The 24328-nt window shown below is 35.7% G+C and overlaps 1 protein-coding gene and 1 pseudogene across 11 annotated transcripts in view; one reads left to right on the top strand and one right to left on the bottom strand.

The window, feature by feature from the left end:
* Positions 1–24328, bottom strand: part of NUBPL (NUBP iron-sulfur cluster assembly factor, mitochondrial) — a 205750-nt gene that overhangs the window by 101089 nt on the left and 80333 nt on the right. For all 10 annotated transcript variants that reach the window (XR_014313608.1, XR_014313609.1, XM_082737927.1 and 7 more), the window contains one exon: positions 24207–24297. Coding sequence is in view for 8 of the 10 variants with exons in the window: in XM_082737927.1 (XP_082594053.1) it covers positions 24207–24297 (91 nt within the window). In the remaining 2 variants the exon portion in view is untranslated. The remainder of the gene's footprint in view (positions 1–24206; positions 24298–24328) is intronic.
* LOC309866874 (pre-mRNA-splicing factor SLU7 pseudogene) lies at positions 3463–6673 on the top strand (annotated as a pseudogene). Its single transcript has one exon. The product of its transcript is annotated as a pre-mRNA-splicing factor SLU7 pseudogene (transcript).

A 24328-nucleotide genomic window follows, 5' to 3' on the forward strand; every position in this document is an offset into this window, starting at 1 on the left:
AGAGAGAAAGAATGCTGAATCCAAACTAGACTGGATTTGAGGTAGGTGGTACAATGGAGAGACAAGGGTACAAAGGAGATGAAGTTATCAGTAAGGTAGTGAAATAGTGTGTCATGAAATCTTTGTTAGGAAAGAAATCAAAGGTATGAAAAGACAGACAGAGTGGGACAGCCAAGGAACCTAAGCTACAGTGGCCATAATAAGAGGGAAGAAAGGATGAGACAATATGGTAAGATAAGGACAATGAATTCTACCAGAGGACAAGATTGAGGGTATACCATGAAAACAGACAGCTGAAGCAGAACAAAGATTGAGGGAACTCACACTACGAAAGTGAAGAAATTGAAAGGCTAAGGATATTAATCGGAGTTAATGTACATAAACTCTAAAGTCATCCAAGATGGTGGCTGGAACCAAGATGGTGGCTGAAAAGGAAGTGTCACTGTCTTTAAGAAATGAAATGAAAAAGGTGATCAAAGAAGAGAGGGAAAAGGTGATTAAACTTTTAATAACCATGATTATCAAAAAGAATATGATTATGGAGGAGAGCTAGAACAGAAGTTGCCCTAGGAATATGCAAAATCTCACCCTAAATCCACATGTAGACAATGAGTAAAGAATGAGCTGCATCCACTTAAGAAGACTTTGTGAAAAGCAGTGTCTACAAAGAATAGCAGTTTTCAGTTAGGGCAAAGAGACTGAGGAGTTCTCAGTTAAGGTTATTAAGGAGAATGCATTTAATAGAAACTAGAGCTCAAAACAACAATTTGGGAAGAAGAGGAAGGAAGTTATAGGTTTAGGAGAAAGGGAATCCTAAACATTATAAAAAAGAGTTGTTTTTTTTTTTTTTAATGATCAGAGAGGCTTATATTTGGGCAGTTAACAAGAGTGACAGGAATATGGGGTATAGCAGAATCAGCAGGCCTCAAGATACCCAAAGCATTCCCAGAAATCTCTCTGGCTGGAAAACGCCACGCTCAGACCAACTATAATTTCCAGAAATTCCCATTCTGAGTTAAAATACTTAGATTTTCCCAGTGTTTCTAACACACTAGATTTAGCCTCAGACACAAATTCATTCTATAAACAAGTATTATACACACAGTATCTGTATAGAATTTAACCTTGCCCAAAAAAGCAAACCTCCTCTCCCCCTAAAAGTGGCCTTTTACCAGCTTCTAGGAAGTAATCTCTAAGGTCTTTGTTCACCCAGTGCCTTGGGCTAGCCGGACAATAACAATGTAATTTAGGGTGGCTTTGGGTCATGCTTGGAGCAGCTAGAGATTAAAGACTGAGATCAGCCATACGTACAATCAATCATGACCATATGACAAGAGTTCCAACAAAGATATTTCTCCAAAGAAGACATCCAAATGGCCAACAGACATATGAAAAAGTCCTGAACATCACATAGCATCAGGGAAATACAAATCAAAACCACAATGAGATACCACTTCACACCAGTTTCAATGGCTAAAATTAGCAAATCAGGAAATGGAAGCTGTTGGTGAGGATGCAGAAGGGGAACCCTCCTACGCTGTTGGTGAGAATGTAAGCTGGTGCAGCCACTCTGGAAAATAGTATGGAGGTTCCTCAAAAAGTTGCAAATACAGTTACTCTATGACCCAGCAACTGAATCACTGGGTATTTACCCCAAGGATACAAATGTAGCGATCTGAAGGGGTATCTACACCCCAATGTTTATAGCAACAATGTCCACAACAGCAAACTATGGAAAGAGCCCAGATGCCCATCAACAGATGAATGGATAAAGAAGACGTGATATATATCTATAATGGAATATTACATAGCCATCAAGAAGATGAAATCTTGCCATTTGCCATGATATGGATGGAACTAGGGGTATCATGCTAAGTGAAATAAGTCAATCAGAAAAAGACAATTATCATATGATCTCACTGATACATGGAATTTTAGAGAAAAAAAAAATGGATCATAGGGGAAAAGAAGAAAAAAATAAAACAAGACGACACCAGTGAAGGAGACAAACCATGAGAGACTCTTTTAATCATAGGAAACAAACTGAGGGTTGCTGGAGGGGCAAAGGGTGGGGGGAATGGAGTAACTGGGTGATGGACATTAAGGAGACCAAGTGATATAATGAGCACCAGGTATTATATAAGACTGATGAGCCACAGACCTGTATCTCTGAAACCAATAATACATTATATGTTGATTAACTGAATTAAAATTTTTTAATTTTTAAATTTTCTTTTAAAAATTCATAATTTAAAAAAATATTTTAATTAAAAGAATAAGAAAAAAAGAATTCTAAAAACCAAGACTCAGGTGAGCTTCCTTGCCTGGATATACTCAACATATAACATCATACATCAAGACCAGGAAAGTAATGTGCCCTCACATCACAGGAAGAAGACAATGGACGCTCTGCATTTGGTAATTACCCAAATGCTGCCCAGTGTGCTTCTTCTCCTAATTGGTTCTAATCTGTTTCCTTTCCCTGTAATAACCATACACATGAGTATAGACCTTTCAGTGTCTTCTGTGAATCCTTCTAGCAAATTATTAAATTTAAGGGTGGTCTCGGCAATCCCTAAATTGGAGTCAGAAGTGAGGTCAGTCTTGTGGGAACTATGCCCTGTAACTTCATATTTGATCTAAACTCTCTGTAATATCTGTTCTGTCTAAATAAATCTGTTTGCAAGGTGAAAAGAATTACTTAAAAAGAACTCACTACCTGAGCTTTCAAGAGCTGAAAATGTCTAACTGAAATTACTAGAACAGTAACTAGTCTACTGAACTATTAATGGCCGAGTGCTTCCCTAAATTTCACTAAGCAGTAAAGAAGTCTCAACAATTAAATACTAAGAAAAGTACTATTGTGTTTTAATTTGGATATAATAAACACCAGCTATGTCACTGAGAGAGAAAGTCATTTCCTTTTACTAAAGTATAGCTTCTTCTAGATAACTGCCTGGGAAATGCCATCGTACCTCAGCGAAGTATGATTCAGTCCAAATAATGGATATTTATAAAACATTCAATTTTTTAATTAATAAAAAGCATTTTATAACTACTACAGTTTATAAATAACTTATATTACTACAGTTACTGGCATCATAACATAAACATGTTTGTCAAACTTTTCACTGCCAAACACTACTAAAAAGACTTTATAACTCATCTCCATATAAAACTGCACCAAAGTAAGAAATCATCTAAATTAATAAAATGCAGTGAGGGAGACTGAAAAGTGGCATTTAAATAATGAATAGTAGAGCTAAAAGATTGCAAAGACATTGTCTCAAATATGTCTTATAATGTACAAAGTACAAAATAAAAAATCTGCAGTCAATTGACAAAGGAAAGTTCTTAATAACATCAATTAGCATTTCAATAATATTAAGATAATATGAAAGTGAAAACTTGAACCTTTTGAAACTTCAGTTGATAGTTAAAAAATTTAGCTTACAGGGATTGATTTCATTTTTGTCGGGTGATTTCGGGGTGGCCTGTGGCCCGACTGGAGGGGTCCAGATAACCATGTCAGCTGCAGCTGTAGATGCAGTTAATGCGGCCCCCCTGTCGGGGTCCAAAGAAATGAGTCTAGAGGAACCAAAGAAGATGACCAGAGAGGACTGGAGAAAGAAGAAGGAGCTAGAAGAACAACGAAAACTGGGTAATGCTCCAGCAGAAGTTGATGAAGAAGGAAAAGACATCAATCCTCATATACCTCAGTATGTTTCTTCAGTGCCATGGTATATCGATCCATCAAAAAGACCTACTTTAAAGCACCAGAGACCACAACCAGAGAAACAGAAGCAATACAGCTCATCTGGAGAATGGTACAAGAGAGGTGTAAAAGAGAATTCCATAACTACTAAGTACCGCAAGGGGGCATGTGAAAATTGCGGGGCCATGACACACAAAAAGAAAGACTGCTTTGAGAGACCTAGGCGAGTTGGAGCAAAATTTACAGGTACTAATATAGCTCCAGATGAACATGTCCAGCCTCAGCTGATGTTTGACTATGATGGGAAGAGGGACCGGTGGAATGGCTACAATCCAGAGGAACACATGAAAATTGTGGAAGAATATGCCAAAGTTGATCTGGCAAAACGAACCCTGAAAGCCCAGAAACTCCAAGAGGAATTAGCCTCAGGAAAATTAGTGGAACAGGCTAATTCTCCAAAACACCAGTGGGGAGAAGAGGAACCAAATTCTCAGACGGAAAAAGATCATAATAGTGAAGATGAGGATGAAGATAAATATGCAGATGATATTGACATGCCTGGACAGAACTTTGACTCTAAGAGGCGAATTACTGTCCGGAATCTCAGGATTCGAGAAGATATTGCAAAATATTTGCGGAATTTAGATCCAAATTCTGCTTACTATGATCCCAAAACTAGAGCGATGAGAGAGAATCCCTATGCCAACGCAGGGAAGAATCCAGATGAAGTGAGCTATGCAGGGGATAACTTTGTAAGATACACAGGAGACACCATTTCAATGGCTCAGACACAGTTGTTTGCTTGGGAAGCCTATGACAAGGGATCTGAAGTGCATCTGCAGGCTGATCCTACAAAACTAGAGCTGCTGTACAAGTCCTTCAAAGTCAAAAAAGAAGACTTCAAAGAACAGCAGAAAGAAAGCATCTTGGAAAAGTATGGTGGCCAAGAACACTTGGATGCCCCTCCAGCTGAATTGCTTTTAGCTCAGACTGAAGACTATGTGGAGTATTCAAGACATGGGACAGTCATCAAAGGACAGGAGCGGGCTGTCGCCTGCTCTAAGTATGAGGAAGATGTGAAGATCCACAATCACACACATATCTGGGGATCTTACTGGAAAGAAGGCCGATGGGGATACAAATGCTGTCACTCTTTTTTCAAGTATTCCTATTGCACTGGAGAAGCTGGCAAGGAGATTGCTAATTCAGAGGAATGTATTATAAATGATATAACTGGAGAAGAATCTGTGAAAAAACCTCAAACCCTCATGGAGATGCATCAGGAAAAATTAAAAGAAGATAAAAAGAAGAAAAAGAAGAAGAAAAAGAAGCATCGAAAGAACAGTTCAGATAGTGATGATTGAAGAAAAGAAACATGAAAAATTGAAAAAGGCACTGAATGCAGAGGAGGCCCGCCTTCTTCATGTCAAGGAGATCATGCAAATTGATGAGAGGAAGCGGCCTTACAACAGCATATATGAAACTCGGGAACCCACTGAAGAGGAAATGGAAGCCTATAGAATGAAACGTCAGAGGCCAGATGACCCCATGGCTTCCTTCCTTGGACAGTAGTAACTAGTTATAGACAGTCACCCAAGATAGACACAGCTGATACATTCTTTTCAGCTTCTTGCTGATGATTATAGATGGAAAAAACCCATGACTACTACTCTTGCTGCCTGACTTTAATAAAGACTCTGGAAGTCTCATAGCAAATTCATTTCTTTACACACTGAAGAAACAAAAACAAAGAGGAAGCACATTAAGTGTATATTTTTATTTTACTTCCAGTTTTATATTAAGTGATGTGCAAAGAGGCCTTGGCTCTCTACCTAACAAGAACATCTTCTACTCAACATTTATTAAGTCTCTAACTTTATTTCCTCAATTCTTATGGCCCTTTATCTAGTGCTAGTACACATTTTAAAGACAGATGAGTTACTCTTTCTCAAAATCACAGTTTTGTTTTTTCAAATTACTAGTAACTATAGTTGTAGTTATTTGAGTATTGTTTGTTTTTGCCTTCTAAGGTTTTCCTGGTCTAAAGCTAAAAATAAATCAGGTTACTGAAAGGAAACCTTTAGAATATATGTATGACTTTATGCCCCATTTCAGTTTGTATAGTCATAATTCTGTTTTCTATTTGGTTATATAATTTTGATTTTTTAAATATTTCCTTATACTTTATACCCAGAACTAAATGGATTAGTCTTTGAATGGAAAAATAACTCTTTTGTTATCTTCGAGTCACTGATCAGTACTAGGTGTTTTACCATTCTGGACATGAGCCTTTAGACACAGAAACCCTTTCCTCTATCATAGAGTATGGTTTGTGGTACTATTTGTTGTTTTAATTGTGATTGCCTTTATATAATGATCATGAATATTAAATTTTAGAAGACTGTAGAGTATCCATTGTACCTAATCTTTACAGAAAGCAAAAATTGCTTGTAATTGTATAAAAATTGCAGAAAGCAAAACCTGAAATTGAGAATTACAAGGATAGCTTATAGGGCTATTAATAACTGAGACTACCATGATCCTCAGGCCTCTTCTAAGAACATTGTGAAGATAATACAGTGAGAGTGGGATCATGAAAACAGCCTGTTTCAAACCCTGACATAAGTAATTGGCTTTTAACAGCTCTCTGGCTTCTAAGCTACCAAAACCCACTAGGATACCACATTAAGTTACCATCTAAGAAATTGTGCTGGTGAGAGTAACAATCAAATTGTCAAGTACTATGGATACCATAGCTAGATTCAAACTAGTACTAGTACGAAGTTCAAACAGCAATGCAAAGAGAGCTCATTCTTATCTACTTCAAGAAAGTCAATGATTTACGTTTTCATACTCCTACCATAATATGGAGTGGTTCAACATAAAGTCTAACAATGTCTACTTTTTATTTTATTTATCTTTTGTTAATAAAGATATATAATTGAGAATAAAAAAAAATTTAGCTTACAGAATCAGAAATTACTTATGGGGCTCTGCCCAAGTTATTTAATCTCTTAATGCCTCAGTTTCTTCATTTGGGCAAAATAACAATAGTATTTATTATACAGAATTGTGTGGATTAAATGAGATAATACAAATCAATAGTATTTACACCTAATAAATACCTGACAACAGGTAGCTATTTTTAGTAGTATGGAATTATCTAAGGTTAATACATTAATTCAACCTATTTAATCTCATGTTGTCTACATTCAAAAAACTAATATACCAAATTTAAGACTCTATCAAGATAAACTAATTAGTTCTAACATACTTGTACTTATAAATATATGCATAGGTTTAGCGTAAACACAAAAAAGAAAGTTTTGAAAACATTTTAATTGATCACAAGTCATTTCCTTTTATCAGCATAAAATGAACCAATATTTTATAAAACAAGTATTACATACAACCATCTACGAATATAAATTAGTACTGCATTATTTTCAAACTATGAAAGATACATAGCATTGACAATTTTTTAAAAATTCAGTACGTGAAGGTTCACAGGAAAGAAAAGAATCTACAGTGACAGGTTCTGTGTCTTCTTTAATCACAATCTGTCTAAAATCTAACCGTTGAAAGAATGAATAAAGTTAGAGGGTAGGTCGCTTTAATAAGTAAATAGGGAGATACTGATAGTCTTTGAAATGACTGACATCATTTGAGTTACATACTGGGAAGAATACTCTGGCAGTCTCTGAGTAAGTAATGAGAAGGAAAATTAAGCTAGTGATAGAGGAATGAAAGAGAATGAACAGGTTGCCAAAATTGCCATCAGCAGCTTAATACAGTCCTTCAACAACTGGGCGCCTGGGTGGCTAAGTCGGTTAAGCATCTGCCTCCAGCTCAGGTCATGATCCCAGGGTTTGGGGATTGAGTCCCTGATTAAAACAAACAAACAAACAAACAAACAAACACCCTCCCTCCCAAAAGAGAGCCACCGGACCAAAATGAATGACATGGAATCACTCTGCAGTGATTGTGGAAAAGGCGAGAATACAATTCAAATGCATTAAAGTAATCACAACAAAATAATTAATGCGTCTCATCAAATAGAAAATACCACAGATTATAAAATACACCACCCATTATTTTATATACTAACAAAGAGAAAAAGTTAATAATTAAACTGATATAATGCCAAGATGTTGCTGATTATAGAACATAATCCAATTCAGAGATATGAAAATTAGAAATACATGTATCTTAAAATCAATTAAATATAGTATCTGCCTAAGTAATAATAAAGGGTCATAATCCTATGAAATCCTCAAAAGTATCCACAACTCTCTCATAACCTGCTTGGGATCCAAACCTTGTTGGAATTTGAATAGCTTTGGCAGGCTTCTAATATTTAACTCTAACCCCTTAGATGGGGTTAGAGTTAAATATGAAATCTACCCCAACTAAGACTCCCCATCTGCACCTGAGATGGGGCAACCCCTGATCAACTGACAGGGACCACAGGTCTAAGATTCTTAAGGGCCCAATAAGTAAGCTTACATGACCTTTTTTTTTTTAAAGATTTTATTTATTTATTTGACAGACAGAGATCACAGGTAGGCAGAGAGGGAGGCAGAGAGAGGAGGGGGGAGCAGAGAGTCTGATGTAGGGCTCGATCCCAGGACCCTGGGATCATTACCTGAGCCAAAGGCAGAGGCTTTAACCCACTGAGCCACCTAGGCATTCCATTATGTGATCTTTTATTAATGCTCCCTGATCATGACTACAGAAATCAAGGCCCTCCCTCTAATCAATGTAGATTAAATCTTTAAGATCTGTATCAATAAGACAAAAGAGTGAAAAAGTTAGGATTCTAAAGTGTTCAAGGTAGAAATAGGATATTATAAGGGTTTGGGAACCGGCCTTTTAATTTATTCATTTTCTAAGGCAAATTATTTTAGCCTTACCAGCGTTTGCTAATGAATTGTGTCTGCCATCCTTCTATTCCCCTTTGATCGATGTATTTCACTGACTTGGCACATTTTTCTATTAGTGCTTCCTTTTGCACTAATTTTGACTGCTGCGTTGAATTAAACGAGACAGTCCATTTTATCAGTTCTGTTATAAACAAGTCAGCATTCTTTGTACTTGTGTTAGAGCTCTAGTTAGAGCTCACACTTATATGAACTATCCCAGGACCTCTAGACTGTCCTCTGGTAAATACTTCTCCTGGGCCAGAAAGAAGGAAATGGGAAGTTTCTCTGTGTTGTCACACAAATCAATACTTAAGCACCTTTGCTTCATCAATGAAACATTGGCCAAGTTTAAATCACAATGCTGACTTTGCTTTCTTGGTACCTGCTTATCCTTTCTCTTTCTTTTTACTTCCTTTCCTACTCTCCTTTCAGAGTCAGGCACCAGATGCTCTGGTTTCCTAATTGTCCTAACTCATTTATTGAGATGCCAGAACAATCATAAATGAAATCTGTTGTTAAAACTCATTTTGATCCGATAATTAAGTTGTGTCCCTCTTCCCATTCTATGCCCTGAAAGTAAGATTTCTGTTTCTTTATGTTCACCGCTAAGAATGAAAATTGATATGAAGGGATAAAATCAGGGCAAGGTCCCACACACCCCTCCTTAGGAAGCACTTGAGCCAGTGACAGAGAAGTAAAACCGGTAATCTAAGCCCATGGCTTCAATCATTCTTAGAGTATGGGTTAGCCTATAAATGAGCTGAGAACTTGTTTTTCACTCAGATCAAAAGATCCATCCAAAGTAAACAAAAGCTTTGAACTGGGAAGAAAGGGAAAGATCATAGATGAGAAACCCAATATCATATTTAAAAGTTCTGGGTAAGAAGGACATGTAACTAGATAGGTAAAGAAGCCTAACCTCGCCAAAGAAGAGGACTGGTATGAAAAAAGAGCTAATGATACACCAAATGGGAGAAGAGGAAGTGACTTGCTAGTTCCTGCACCCAGGGAAGAACAAGATGTAACAGAAAGGCCTAAAACCTAAGTAAGAAATTCAAGGAATTCATGGCCAAGAAAAGAAAAGTACCTTCATCTTCCAAAGGTACCAGGACTAGGGCTGATCCAATGAGGCCAATCACTCACACAGAGCAGAAGGTAGTTTGGTTCAGCTATATATAATGAGAGGGCTGCACCAGGAGGCTTTCCCTGGGTGTCAGGTTAGAAAAGAAGCTCTAAAAGTCAAGGCCCTCCCAGCCTTACAAATTACTCCAAACCAAAACTACACAGAGTAAGAAAGGAGAATATCAGTGGTTGACACTGAAGAACAGTAACTCTTTTTTTAAATGCTTTCCTTGCTTTATTTCTATCGTTCTATTTTTTGTTGTTGTTGTTGTTTTATAAAATTACCCACTTAAACCTTCAGGTCACTAAGTAGTTTTATCAGGTGAAAAGTGCTTTATACCTGTTCTAATAGGAACCAGAATAGAAGAGTAAATTAGTAATGACACTGACCAGACCTACACTAACTCTTGAAAACCCCAGCAAAAAATGACTTGGGTAGAGGGCTGGGGACAAAAGATACCAATCTGAAAAACTATACTAGCTTTCCCTCTTACGTATGTACAATAGATATGTACAATACAACATGTGAAAAAAGAACATTACAATATTGAAAACTGCATGTGTTAAGTACTCAGGCATCACAGTGAGTTGGGAGGTACTCATGAATGTCACCTCTGATTACTGGAAAAAGAAGAGCATTTTAATAAGAGGAAATAACCAGCAATTAATATTCATAAGCTGTGCCTAATTCCTCAGAACATGTTCTCTTTCAATGCTAAGACCATATGTTTTCTTCTATGGCATAGAACCCAAATGAATCCATGAAATCTGGTATCCTATAACAATACCACCACCAAGAATGGTCAACACTAGATAATACTTACACTTGATCTCAAAGTTCCAACTTTAACTGCCTGAAATAAAACACTGTTAAAAAGTATCTGAGAATCATCAAAATTTCTAATATACCTAAATATCCTGCTTATGACTATAAATTAACACTAGGTCTGTAACTAAAAGCTTTATTTATACATCCATATGTCCTCAGCATCTAACCAATGCCTCTATAGTAACTGCTAAATGTCTCCTGTTGCAGATGATGAAAAGCCCAATGACATTTTAAAAGTACAGCAATAATTATATGATGCCAGCTCAATAAATTGTTGAATGAACGAATGAATGAATGCACAATCAAACCAGATTAATCAAACTGAGCTATTTACTAGATAATACTGCCTCAGAAAAATATTTCAAAGAATTGGGCTTTAGTTATATATCTACTTCCTTCTTCACTAATCTATAGTTTTAAAGGGAAAGGAGAGAGGCTTAACATACTTGACTCTTTAGCCTCAGATTTAAGTTCCAAAGAAATCTAAGAGCACTAACTTAAATGTTTTGTGTTTGTTTAAAAGGGTTTTAAGGAAAAAATTAACTAATTAGTGTTCTTTATTTCTTAATGCTTCATGGAGACCTAGTAAAGTATTTTTATTTATTAAATATTTTTAAATATGAGACCTGCTAAGTATCCAATGATGCAAGAATCATAGAGAGGAATGAGTAAGGCCAGATGCCCAAAACTGACAATGAAGACAATCAGTAACTTTATCTATACAGTTAGTGCGTAGTCTATAAACCTTTTCATGCAAGGCAACAAATTTTTTTGGTATATTTAGATATGGTTAACTTAATTATCTTAAGAACATCATTTAATATTTTATCTCTTTGCCTAAGCATTTGGGAACCTCTGAAACCTAATATACATATAAATCTGGAAGAGAAAGGTAATTTATTAGTTATGTCAAAGGAGAAAAACGGGTATTTCTTTAGAAACTGTTTAAACTATGAATGACTAAAAGAAGGTCGTTGATAATAATTTTCTCATGCCTCCATTTAACTTAAGAATCAGAAGACCTCTGGATTTAGTAGTACTGCTAATAGTATTCAGTTGGAGGTACCTTACAACTACTGCTTTACAACTACTAATATTTAAACACTGAACTGTTCAATGGTTTACTTTAAAGTAAACTATAATGATAATAATTACCATAACATTTTTGTATTCAATACTGTTTGAAATCAAGTGGGTTACAGATTAGAAAATAGGATTGTGTTATATTCCCTTGTATTTGAAATGGTACTGGTAATATAATTTCATATATATCTTTTCGACAACATGCCAGCCAATACTTAATAAATCTCTATTACCTCAAACATCAAATACAGAAAAAAAAAAATGGTTGTTGATTACCTTTAACACTGGGAAAAATAGACCTATTATAGCTCTTTGTACAATCACTTACCATTTGAAAAATGATGTATCAAACTCCTTTGGCTCTTCCCATGAGAGGTGCTTAGGGAGCTCAATTTTTTTTTTTTTTTTTTTTTTTTCACTTTACACAGGATTAAGCAGAGCTTAGCCCACACTCAAAAGCAAAATTCTTTAGGAAACCAAAGGCTGAGAACATTCCTTATTCAGAAGTGAAATTCCATTGTCAGGGAAATCACTAATACCAACTATCAAGGGAAAATGTCTCATTCCTACCGCAGGATCAGCTAAAGTAAAACTGCTTCTTCAGTTGCTAGGAAACAACCAACTCATTATATGCCATTATCAGAACCCTAGAGAAGAAAACTGGCATCTGCATCGCATTTGGGGATACTGGAGATTGAACTAAAAGCACTGAAACTGCTGCCAAATCCCTGGTCTCCAGGGTTTACACTGTGACCACAGCAGGAGCTGACACCAGACTAGCCTTTGAAGTTTTTCTTTCCGTAGTGCTCTTTCTAATACCTAAAATTATTTTTTCCCAATATCCCACATTTTTAAACTCAAAGATTCTAAAACTAGACTTAGTCATTTGAGTTAAAACTAATGATATGTATGTTGAGCACAATTTAGGAGAAAAAATACTACTCAGTAATCTTAACAAGCAACAAAAGAATTTAAAACATTAGATATTCATTGAATGAAATGTACTAGATGTCTCTGTCTTTAATTATTTAAAATCAAAATAGAAAATAAAAGGAAATTGTTTCAAAACTCAGGAGAATAAAAAAGAAGACACACTGATAAATCCAGTGCTCAAAATGACATTCTAACATTTATCTGCCTAATTATCTTAATTGATCATAAAATTTAACTGCTATTTTTATAAACTGACATGCTTTTTCACAATGCAACACCAAAAACATTATGAACATATATCATATTCATTCCTCGATCTCTTTCCTTCCTTTTACCAAGTGAAGCACAAAGGAGATGGAGTGAAATTATGCCTATAAATTACTAGACATTGGCAAGTTGAAACCATGAGATTCCCTATACTGTCAATTCTGTATGCAGAAAAATGTTACCCTCCAGAAGAAGCTCCAGATGTCAGTAAAAGAAGTTGACCAAATATCTTCCTTCACCAAATTACAAAGAATGATCCCAGTAAGGTTCCCCCATCCTAATATAATTCTTGCCCCATCTCCCATTTTAATGCATACCTCTTTCATTTACTCACACCTGCCACTCTCCACTAACGTTCCCTTGACATTACTTCATATTTTGACACTCAAAACCCCACCATGCCTACCTTCTCCCAACCTGACTCTTATACACCTTCCTGTGTGTCTTATAAAACATCACCTCCACTTAGCGTTGCCAGATTTAGCAAATAAAGTAGAGGACCCCCCATTCAGTTAAGTTTGAATATCAAACATTTTAGTGTATGTCCCAACCAATATTTGTGACATACCTGTACCAAAAATTATCCATTGTGTATCTGATATTCAAATTAACTGCTGGCAACCCTATTACTGCTCCACCATGAGATACCTTGATACTTGACATTTTTCTCACTTGAATAGAAACCTGAGTTTCCTCAATAATACCTCATTTTCCAATTCCATCTGAATTTTTTAAAAAAAGAAAGAAAAAAAAAGAGAAAGAAAAAGAAAAGCCTAACTTTTCTAATGTCCCTTCTCAGAATAAAATCAATTTATCTGTCACTTTTTTCACCAGTTCCTTCCCTAGCTACTGAAGCACTTCTTCCTATCACAGGTGATTTTCTATTATTTAATCCCTCCAATTTTACCCATACTCCTAATTCCTCCTCACTACTGTTTGACTGGAAATCAAGCCTAGATTTCAGTATTTCCCTCATTAATGCTCTAAATTACTTCCCCCTTTAGACTTTCCGCCATGCTGATCCTGAATCCAACAAGTTTGCATGTCAGTTTTCAGATTTCAGAGAGTTGCTAAAGACATTACAAAAACTTAGCAAAACTAAAAATTCACCATATTTAGCATCCAGTGGGGCTTTATGACGACATAGGGATCCTATCATTAATCTCTTCATCTCTCTCTCTCTCTCTTTTTTAATTTTAAAAGCAGTTAAAAAGCACTACACCTCTGGACAGTTGAATGCCTAGGCCTGACCTTTTAGAACCACCAGCATTAGTTAAGCCAACTGGGATCGTCTATTAAAAATGCAAACTCTTGGTTCCTCCCCTGGATTTCAACTGAAAATTCAACTGAATTTTCAACTTGCTCCCCATATAATTTTTATGAATACTGAAATTTATGGATCAAATTTGCTCTATTGAGTAAACTATCTTTTTCCTTCCACTGAGAAGATGTAAAGAAAATGTAATTCTTGTCTTTTTAGTACCAGGTACAATGGGCTCCCTCATCTACTCTTCTTTCCATTCTACTCACCAAACATGGAACTAGACTTATTTTCCAAAACTAATTCATTTACATAAATTTTTAATCCTATTCCCTTTGACTCTTTCCTAATAAGACCTTCCCAGTAATCCTCTCACATTCTACGTATTCAGTCCCTGTTCATTGTATCCTACGCCTTGGAACAGATATGGCTGCCTCTTTTGTAAGCAAATGAAATGCGCTTTCAAATGGAAAGCAAATGAAAAGGGCCTCCTTAGGCCTTCATCCTATTTTCCTTTCCTTTTCCACACCTCAAAGCCCACAGCACGGCCAATTTTATCTAACAAGCAGACTATACCTCTACATCCATGGTCTTGCTGTATGTATCCATTCTTAAAACCCTATGACTTTTTTCATTCACTGTTCTACTAAAGGATTACAAGTAACCACCTAACATCTATTATCTCCTTGCCTGTTTTCAAGCCTCATTCTCAATAACCTTTTATTCTTAAAACTTAGAAAACCACTGGCTCCCAAACTTGTCTACACAATGGTATCAGTTGGAGAACTCCAAAAATGCTGATGCCTGGGTTACATACCAAGAATTCATGATTTAACCAGTCTAGAGTGTGACCTGAAAACTGAAATGTTTGAGGTTCCTACATGATTCAGGTAGAAGTAAGGGCACCTGGCTAGCTCAGTCGGTTAAGTGTCTACCTTCAGCTTGGGTCATGATCTCAGGGTCCTGGGATCAAGACCCACATTGGGCTCTCTGCTCAGTGGGGAGTCCGCTTTTCCCTCTCCCTCTATGTACACGCTCTCTCAAATAAATAAATAAAATCTTTTTAAAAAATCCCAAATGATTCTAATATTTAGGTATGTTGAAGAGCCACTGCTCTAAACACTTAATTTTCATGACATTAGTATCCTTGTTTTCCTACTTCTTGAAGTACTTCTTTTCCTCTTTATTATTTTCTTTTTCTCCCACAAAATCACCTACTCTAAACTAGGAATGTCAATCAAACAGAAGTCCTCAACCCATTACTTTTCTCTTGCTGTAATTAATATAGTTGAAGCTATGAAAATAGAAGAGGTGTCTCAGGGAGGATGATGATGATGGTGACAATAAAGATGATACCTAACATCAACAAATCTAATACCACACTGACTATATATGATGAATCATTATTTTATGAAGCACTGAAAGAGGAAAAAAACACCTACGATGAGGAGGAATCTAATACAAGAATCCTATATACAGCTGGGGCCCCAAAGGACTACTCTCTCTTAAACTAAAGACAGATGAAATATAAAACCACAATTTAGAAATAAATTTCAAGGAAATGTTCATCTCTCAATTTGGGCACTGCTATAAAGCAGAAAAATACCTCCATAAGAAGATAAATTGCAAGTTGTTAAGCATGCAGCTTTCAGATCTGAATTTATACCACCAGACTGGTCTCAAAACCTCCAACAGAGAAGTCAATTTAAAGTTGCCTCAGGTTGAAAGTGCCCCAGGTTACTGGAGAAACACAAAACCTCTGGGAAAGAATCTGACAAAGCCGGGAATAAAGCAATTCTAAGAAGCCATCTCTAAGAAGATGCACCCTGATTAATGTTAAATCATACAAAAACAGTCTAATTTGTATTACAAATAATAAAATACAATAGAAACAGGGCACACTTAGAGTTACTTAATATGCTTTTTATCATATTACATATTAAATCATTGAATCTTCACAACTACTTAACTGCTATAAGCCCCATTTTATACATAAGGAAACTATAGCTCAGGTTTTGCCCAAGGAACATATAACAATCAGATGTGCAACTGAGATTGGAACCAAGCAAATGTGGCTCCAGAGTCCATGCCCTTAGTTCCTGAGCTATGGGCATATTTCTGGAGAATATCAACGTTTAAGTGGTATACAGAGAAAAAAATATATTAATCACAAGGAAAAATTATAAAAATGATGGCAGATTTCTCATTGGAAATGATGAAAGACAGATGACAATGGAACAGCACCTTTAAAGAATTGAAGAAAAAAATACCAACACACAATTCTATATGCAGTGAAAGTAAAAAAGATAAAATAAAATGAATGTTGAGAAAATTCTTCACCAGCAGACCCACACAACAAGACACTAAACAAAATTCTTCAGGATAAAGAAAAGTGATAGATGAAACTCAAATCTAAAGAAATGAAAAGCACACATATAGCAAATTATGTGTAATTACAATAGACTGTTTTCTTAGTTTCTTTAAAGAATCACTATTTAAATAAACCAGTTAACACCATATTGTGAGATTTGTTATATACATATATTTATTTTTTTAAAAGGTTATTTATTTATTTATTATTTGGGACAGAGAGTGAGAGAATGAGCAGGGAGGGGCAGAAGAAGAAGGGGGATGATGAATGGGGAGCAGAAGGCAGGGCTCGATCCCAGGACCTTGGGATCATGACCTGAGCTGAAGGCACCACTAAAGGATTGAGCCACCCAGGTGTCCCTATAATGTACATATATTTAAAATACATCACAACAGGGACACCCGAGTGGCTCAGGTGGTTAAGTGTCTGACTCAGATCACGAGATAAAAAGCCCCACGTCAGGCTCTGCATTGAGTGTGAAGCCTGCTTGAGATTCTCTCTCTCCCTCTCCCTTTGTCCCTCCTTCCCCACTCTCTCTCTCAAAATAAAAAATAGGTAAAATAAAATATATCTCAACAATACACAAAGGATGGGAGGTGGTGAAGCAAACTATACTGTTGTAAGATAATTAATTTTATAAGAAGTACACTACAATCAAGTAAGATTTATTCCCATGATGCATGGTTCAGTATCTGCAAATCAATCAACATGATTTATCCCATCAACAGAAAATATCAAAATCATATGATCATTTCAATAGGTATAGTAAAAATCATTGACAAAGTACACATCCATTCACGATAAAAACCCTCAAAACAAAGCAGGTATGGAAGGAACATAGCTAACATTATAAAGGCCATATATGAAAAAACCCACAACTATCATTATACTCAATGGGGAAAAACTGAGAGCTTTTCCTGTAAGATCAGGGACAAGATAAGAATGTCAATTCTCACCACATTCACTCAACACAGTGCTGGAAGTCCTGGCCGCAGCAATCAGACAAGAGGAAAAAAATAAAAGGCATCCAGATTGGTAAGGAAAAAATAATCTTTCCATTTTTGCAGATGACATGATACTCTATATAGAAAATCCCAGGGGCGCCTCAGTGGCTCAGTGAGTTAAGGCCTCTGTCTTCAACTCGGGTCATGATCCCAGGGTCTTGGGATTGAGCCCCACGTCAGGCCCTCTGCTCAGCAGGGAGCCTGCTTCCTCCTCTCTCTCTGCCTGCCTCTCTGCCTACTTGTGATCTCTCTCTATCAAATAAATAAATAAAATCTTTATTTAAAAAAAACTATCAATATTAATTAACATTAAACTATTAATATCCTCACAAATATGACATAAAACTTAATAAGACATTAGCAAATTTAATCTAGCAATATTTTAGAAGTAATTACAATATTACTTATAATAATTAAAATATTATGACCAAGGAAAATCTATCCCAGGAATGCAAGGTTGGCCTAACACAGAAAATCAATGTAAATCACCAAATCCATAAAATGAAAGAGAAAAACCATATCATCATTTCAATAAATGGGAAGGAAAAAGCATTTGAAAAAAATTCAATGCCCATCCATAATAAGAACTCTTAGCAAACAAAGAAACAGGGAGGTCAGAGGTCACCAGTGAAAACCTACCACTATCATTCTTTAAGATGAAATACTTACCGTTACTGTACCCTACAAATCCAGATGAAGACAAGGATATCACCTCTCATCTTTTCTACTAGGCAATACAATAAGAAAATGAAATGAAATGAAAGAAATAGATAGGAAACGAAGTGGTGAAGCTGTTTTACTTACAGACAACATAATCATGTGCATATAAAATACCTAAGAAAGTTACTAAATCACGTGCATATAAACTACCTAAGAAAGTTATTAAATGTGCATATAAAATACCTAAGAAATTTACTATACTACTTAAGTGATACTCTGTCCTAACAGCAAAAATTTGAAATTAAATACAAAATACAATTCTAAAACCATCTCAGAACATAAAATATTCCGAATAAATCTAACAAAACTCTAAGACCAATATACTAAAAACTATATATTACTCCAAGAAATCAAAGAAAATCTAAATAAATATAAAAACATACCATGCTCATGGATTAGAAACCTCAATGTTGTCAGGATCTTGATTCACAAAACACTGATCTATACATTCAATACTATTCCACTATACATTCAATAGCAACGTAGTGAAAATACCAACATGCTTTTCTGTACGAACTGACAAGCTGAATCTAAAATTTATACAGAAATGGAAAAGAAACTAGTGAAGGTTCTTTTAATCTTAAAAAAAAAAAAAGTTGGAAGACCCACACCTTCTGACTTTGAGCTTTCTACACAGCTACAAATATCAGATAGTATGGTTTTGCTGTAAGGCTTAAATAAGACAGATGGAATACAATACAGTATTACCCAGAGATAAACCCATACACATATACTCCACTGATTTTCATCTAAGGTATCAAGTCAATTCAATGGGGAAAATGAAATCTTAAAACAAATGGTGCTAGAACAGCTAGATAAACTACTATGTGTTTTCCTACTCCAAACAATTAGTTTGATTCCGATATTATCTGGATACAGCATAAGATCCCACAGGTCTGATTAAGGGCTCAGTCTGACTAGACTACTACCACTTCAGATACCAATCACAAGTTCAGGTTGTTACCTATGCATGCTTCTGGACTGACTAGCTATAAATCATGAACTCTGCCTTCAGGTTTGATTAATTTGCTAGAGTGGCTCACAGAACTCAGAGTAACATTTACTTATGTTTATTAATTTATCATAAAGGTTATTAAAAGGATATAGATAAATAGCCAGATGAAGAGATACAAAGGGAGAGGTCCAAAAAGGCCCTCAGCGTAGAAGGAAGCTAGTTTTGCACAACCCATCAGGATATAGATACACTCACCAACCCAGAAGTTCATCAAGAGTTTTCACAGAGCTTAATCTGCACTCCACCCTCCTTCCCCTTCCCAGAGGTCAGTGGGTGGGGCTAAAAGTCCTAACCCTCTAAACAGTTGATCTTTCTGGTGATCAGCCCCATCCTGAGATTATCCAGGGACCCCACCCTAATTCATCTTACTAGCCTGAACTCAGGTGTGCTCAAAAAGGGGCCCCACATGAGTTACAAAAGCTACTCCTATCATCAGGAAATTCCAAGGGTCTTAGGAGCTTTGTACCAGGACCCAGGAACAAAAAACAAATGTATTTGCTATTATACCAAAACTATGAATAAATATATACCCTTATCTCACATCCCACAGAAAATTTAAATCTAGATGGGCAAGCCAAAGCTATAAAGCTTTGAGAAAAAATATATAAGAATATCTTCATAACCTTGGGGTAGATAGGCAAGGATTTCTTAGAGAGGACACAAAAAGCATTCAGCATGAAAAAAATTTTTTGGATAAATCAGATTTCATGAAAATTTAAAACATCAGTTAATGAAAAGGCAATCCACAGACTGGGAAAAATATTCCCAATACACATATTGGGAATGACAATGGACTCACAGCAAGAATATATTAAAACTCTTGCAACTCAAGTACAAGAAGAAAAATGGGCCAATTAAAAAAATGAGCAAAAGACTTGAATAGACACTTCATAAAGGAAGATACAGTGTGATATCTAATATACAACAGTAAGAAGATACTATTTTATACCCACTAGTGAAGAAAATGACACAGCAATAGTGACAAGATGTGAAGCAACTAAAACTCAAATGAACCGTGTATAAGTATTTATAGCAGAATTACTCATATTAGCCAAAAACTGGAGTCTACCCAAATGTCCATCAACAGAAGAACAAACAATATTTGATTATATTCATTTGATGGAATACTACTCAGTAATTACTCAATATTACTCAATAATATTGAGTATTACTCAATTGAGTATTGAGTAATATTGAGCACTATAACTTTTTATTACTGAGTATTATAACTCAATATTACTCAGTAATAGAAAGTACTCAACTACTGATATAGGCAATAAGAGGATGATGTTCAAAAGCATTAGGCTAAAAGAAAGAAACCAGATAAAAAAGGCTATACAGTCTGTAGGGTTCCATTTATATGAAGTATAAGAACAAAACAGAACTCATTTATGATACTACAAATCAGAACTGTGATGGCTTATGAATGGGGGATTGAACAGAAGGAAGCCCAAGGAAATGTAGTAAGGGGATGGAAATGTTCTCTATCTTGATTGAAGTGTGGTTATACAGGTATATACATTTATCAAAAATAATTGAACCATACATGTAAGATCTCTGCATCCCATAGTACATATAACTAACTCAATAAAATATAAGAGACAGGGGTGGGAAAATACTGAACTTTCAGTTCAAATGGCAGACTGACCACAAGTATTTATCTTGTTCCCCCAAAAACACCAACTAGGAAGAGACATAACTTGAACACTAGTATTCTATTTATTATGTCCTGAAAAAATATAAAGGTATTTTCACTTAGGGATAATCCATCTATCTGTACACTTATGATTTGTACACTCTTTTATGTATATATTACATTAAATTTTTTTCATCAGCCAATGAATTAGGCAGCCTCCACAATCAACTGCTATACAGAGCATCTACCCAGATAGTAAATTTTCACAAGGGCTGTTAAACTTCCGAAAACTGGTCTACCTTTTAAAGCAAAACAAAAAAACAAAAACAAAACACTCCTTAATTAGCAGTTGACATGATTAGTACAGGTCACAGGGTAGTCCAAAAATATTGTTTTCAGCTCCAATTAAGATGAGCAAATGATAATGGTAACTTTTCAAAAGACTGCAAGATAAATATGTAGTCTAATGTCCTAATATCCTAATATTTTACCTAATATCTTAGAAGTCTTAGGAAATACCTAGAGCATTCTAATAAAATAAGTAAAGGAGCCATTTTGTCACCCCATCTTCCATCTTGATATTTTATAGCAAGTTTGCTAAAAATGTACTTTCAGCACTTATCAAAGTAAACTGACTTTTATATGATTTATGTGTCAGAGAGCCAATTCTCCAAATCTCCACTAGCTCCTCAGCCAGACTATCAAATTCCATAAATAATTTTTAAGCTTGGCATTTGATGAATGTTGAGAAGAACATGAATAATGTCAGATGACTAAAGTGATGAGAGTGTAGCTGAATTCAGAAATCAAAAATGTATATATTGCCAGCAACTAACACAATTATTCTACACTCTCTGACAGTAATCAGCAGTAGATAAAAGAGGCTGGGTTATAGAGGGATATTGACTGAGAATATGAAATGGAATCCTGCCCCTCTTCTCTTTCCCAATTCCTCACAGAATGAAAAAAACAATATATTCTGGTTCTTTCAGACTTTTGATCATCCACTTCTAGTCTAATAAAAGTTTTCTTCATTTATAAAAGCAGTTACTAAACTGCTAAGTTTGAATTTTAGGTGCAAAATTGTTTGCAGCCTAATTAACTTGTACTGTCAGGTTTACTCTCACTTTTCCCATGGGACACCTCCTCTGTCCCTCTCCTAAGGGTATGTGCACACGGATCTCTCTCTTCCACGTTCAGGGGCTCCTTTGTAGAGATGTTTTCACCACCTGTTGCAATCTGAGGTTTAAATGGAACTTAATACTCAAAAAGGACACTTAAAGGCAGGATCCTGCATCCCTCAGAGGGGAGCACAAACACTTAGCTGTGTGACTCTTATCACTGACTAGGGTCTCTAAGTCTCTGATCACTGTGGAAAGTAGAAGTATTTCTATCTTCTTGTGGCCATCCATAAGGCTTAGAAGAAAATCTGAATCATTTCCCTGTTGAGAATTAAAACACTAACAGAGGAGGGGAAAAATGAGCACTGAAAATATTCTGATGACAAAATCAGAATTTTCCTTTCAGTGTTTCTAAATTTCTATTGATTCTAACTTTAAATATAAACTAAATAAAGACTTTTTTATAATTTCCTTTAAAAAAAGAGAGAAAGACTGGCTAATTCACACAAATAAAGGATAAAGATCAAGGTCACAAAGGAAATGATAAAGAAGGGGTATTGTTGGGAATATAACTGAAATAGCCAATTAGGATCTGAGTATAAAAGTGGAGGAAATGCAGCTGAGAGACTTGAATGCACTAGTAAGTGGGAGGATTCTGGGACCAGAGATCAAAGAGCACATTTATGAAAATTCAAGCAGAAGGAAGACAAGATGTGACAATGAAAAAAGAAGAGTTTCAGAGTCCAAGATATATTTCAGCTATCAACTCTTACAAATAGAAATGAATATAGAAATATCTATGATTGAAATTATCAACCTATGGCATGATGCCTGACCCAAAGTGAAATCTGAATATATCAGGGTAATTGCTGTAAATGGTAGAGAAATTCCAAATTACTTATGGTACTTACCAAAACATAATTAACTGTAAATTCACAGCTACCAGAAAAAAATTAAAATTATTTCTATAAATAACATATAGCCCATCTGATATTTTTATATTATCCAATCAACTGGTCTCTTCCTTAAGGATAAATTTAAGCTGATTGGACAGATATTATATACATAAATATAGAGCCAGATATACTCAAAATAAAACAAAATTTCATTTTGGTCTTTTTTTTTTTTTTAAGATTTTATTTATTTATTTGACAGATCGCAAGTAGGCAGAGAGGCAGGCAGAGAGAGAGGAGGAAGCAGACACTCCTCGGAGCAGAGAACCCGATGTGGGGCTCGATCCCAGGACCCTGGGATCATGACCCAAGCCGAAGGAAGCGGCTCAACCCACTGAGCCACCCAGGCACCCCTCATTTTGGTCCTAAGCAATTTTAAAATGAGCATGATTTACGTAAATTTTTCTATATCCAAGAACTTCTATACTGCCCTTATAATCCAACATTGGCCATGATGAGATTAACCATAAATTTAAAGAAGAGAGATTACTTATCAAATAGATTTGTCTCAAAACAGACTCAACAAGGCAAAAGAATAATGTAAAATAAGATGTTAGGATTTTCCCTACTCCTAAGCAATAGGGAAGATTAAATCACAGACCAGTGAAATTGGTCTTTGCACCACAGAAGTCATTATATATTCAGTTTATCAGCTGGATTCTTTTTTTTTTTTCCCCCATCAGCTGGATTCTTCTGCAAAACATCTCAAACCTGACCACAAATTTTATTTATTTATTTATTTATTTTACAGCTCAAAGGCCTCACGTTTATTACCAAACCAACCCACTAGTGCAGAGCTATAGTAACAGAAAAATCTTTCGCTGATAAATGGTATCTATTGGCCAGGCAGAAAGGTGTTTACAGGGTGATGGAATAGAACACATGATCCTCAAGTAGCTTAATTAAATACGTGGTGCCAATTAGGTGTGTCATTGTGTGATGTGGGACGTCTTAGAGACCCAGCTTGGTTCTCCTCCAGTGCCTCCTCTTGGAGTTGTACCTGATTTTATTACCAGTTTTTATCCGAATCTACTGGGGAATGGGACGATTATGCTTTTGTTTCTTGGCCAGGAATCACTTAATCCTGAAAGTCTTGTGAGAAGATATGGTCAATTAACAGCGCGCAGCACGTGGCAGGATGGCGACGAAAAAGAGAAAAAAGACCTGACCACAAATTTTAACAACTCTCCAATCAGCAAATGCATTAACCACCGTGTGCCAATAATAAAATGATACTCAATGCAATTTTCTTACCTGCCTTAATAATTTCTCAATAGCTGACATTACCATAAGGCCTCTCCAAACAACTGGTGCAGTCTCTTCAACCAGGAAGCCCATAGACATACTGCAATAGTAAACCAAAAATGCAACTAATT

Source organism: Mustela nivalis (assembly GCF_964662115.1).
Source record: "Mustela nivalis genome assembly, chromosome: 6".
NCBI classification, from domain to species: Eukaryota; Metazoa; Chordata; class Mammalia; order Carnivora; family Mustelidae; genus Mustela; species Mustela nivalis.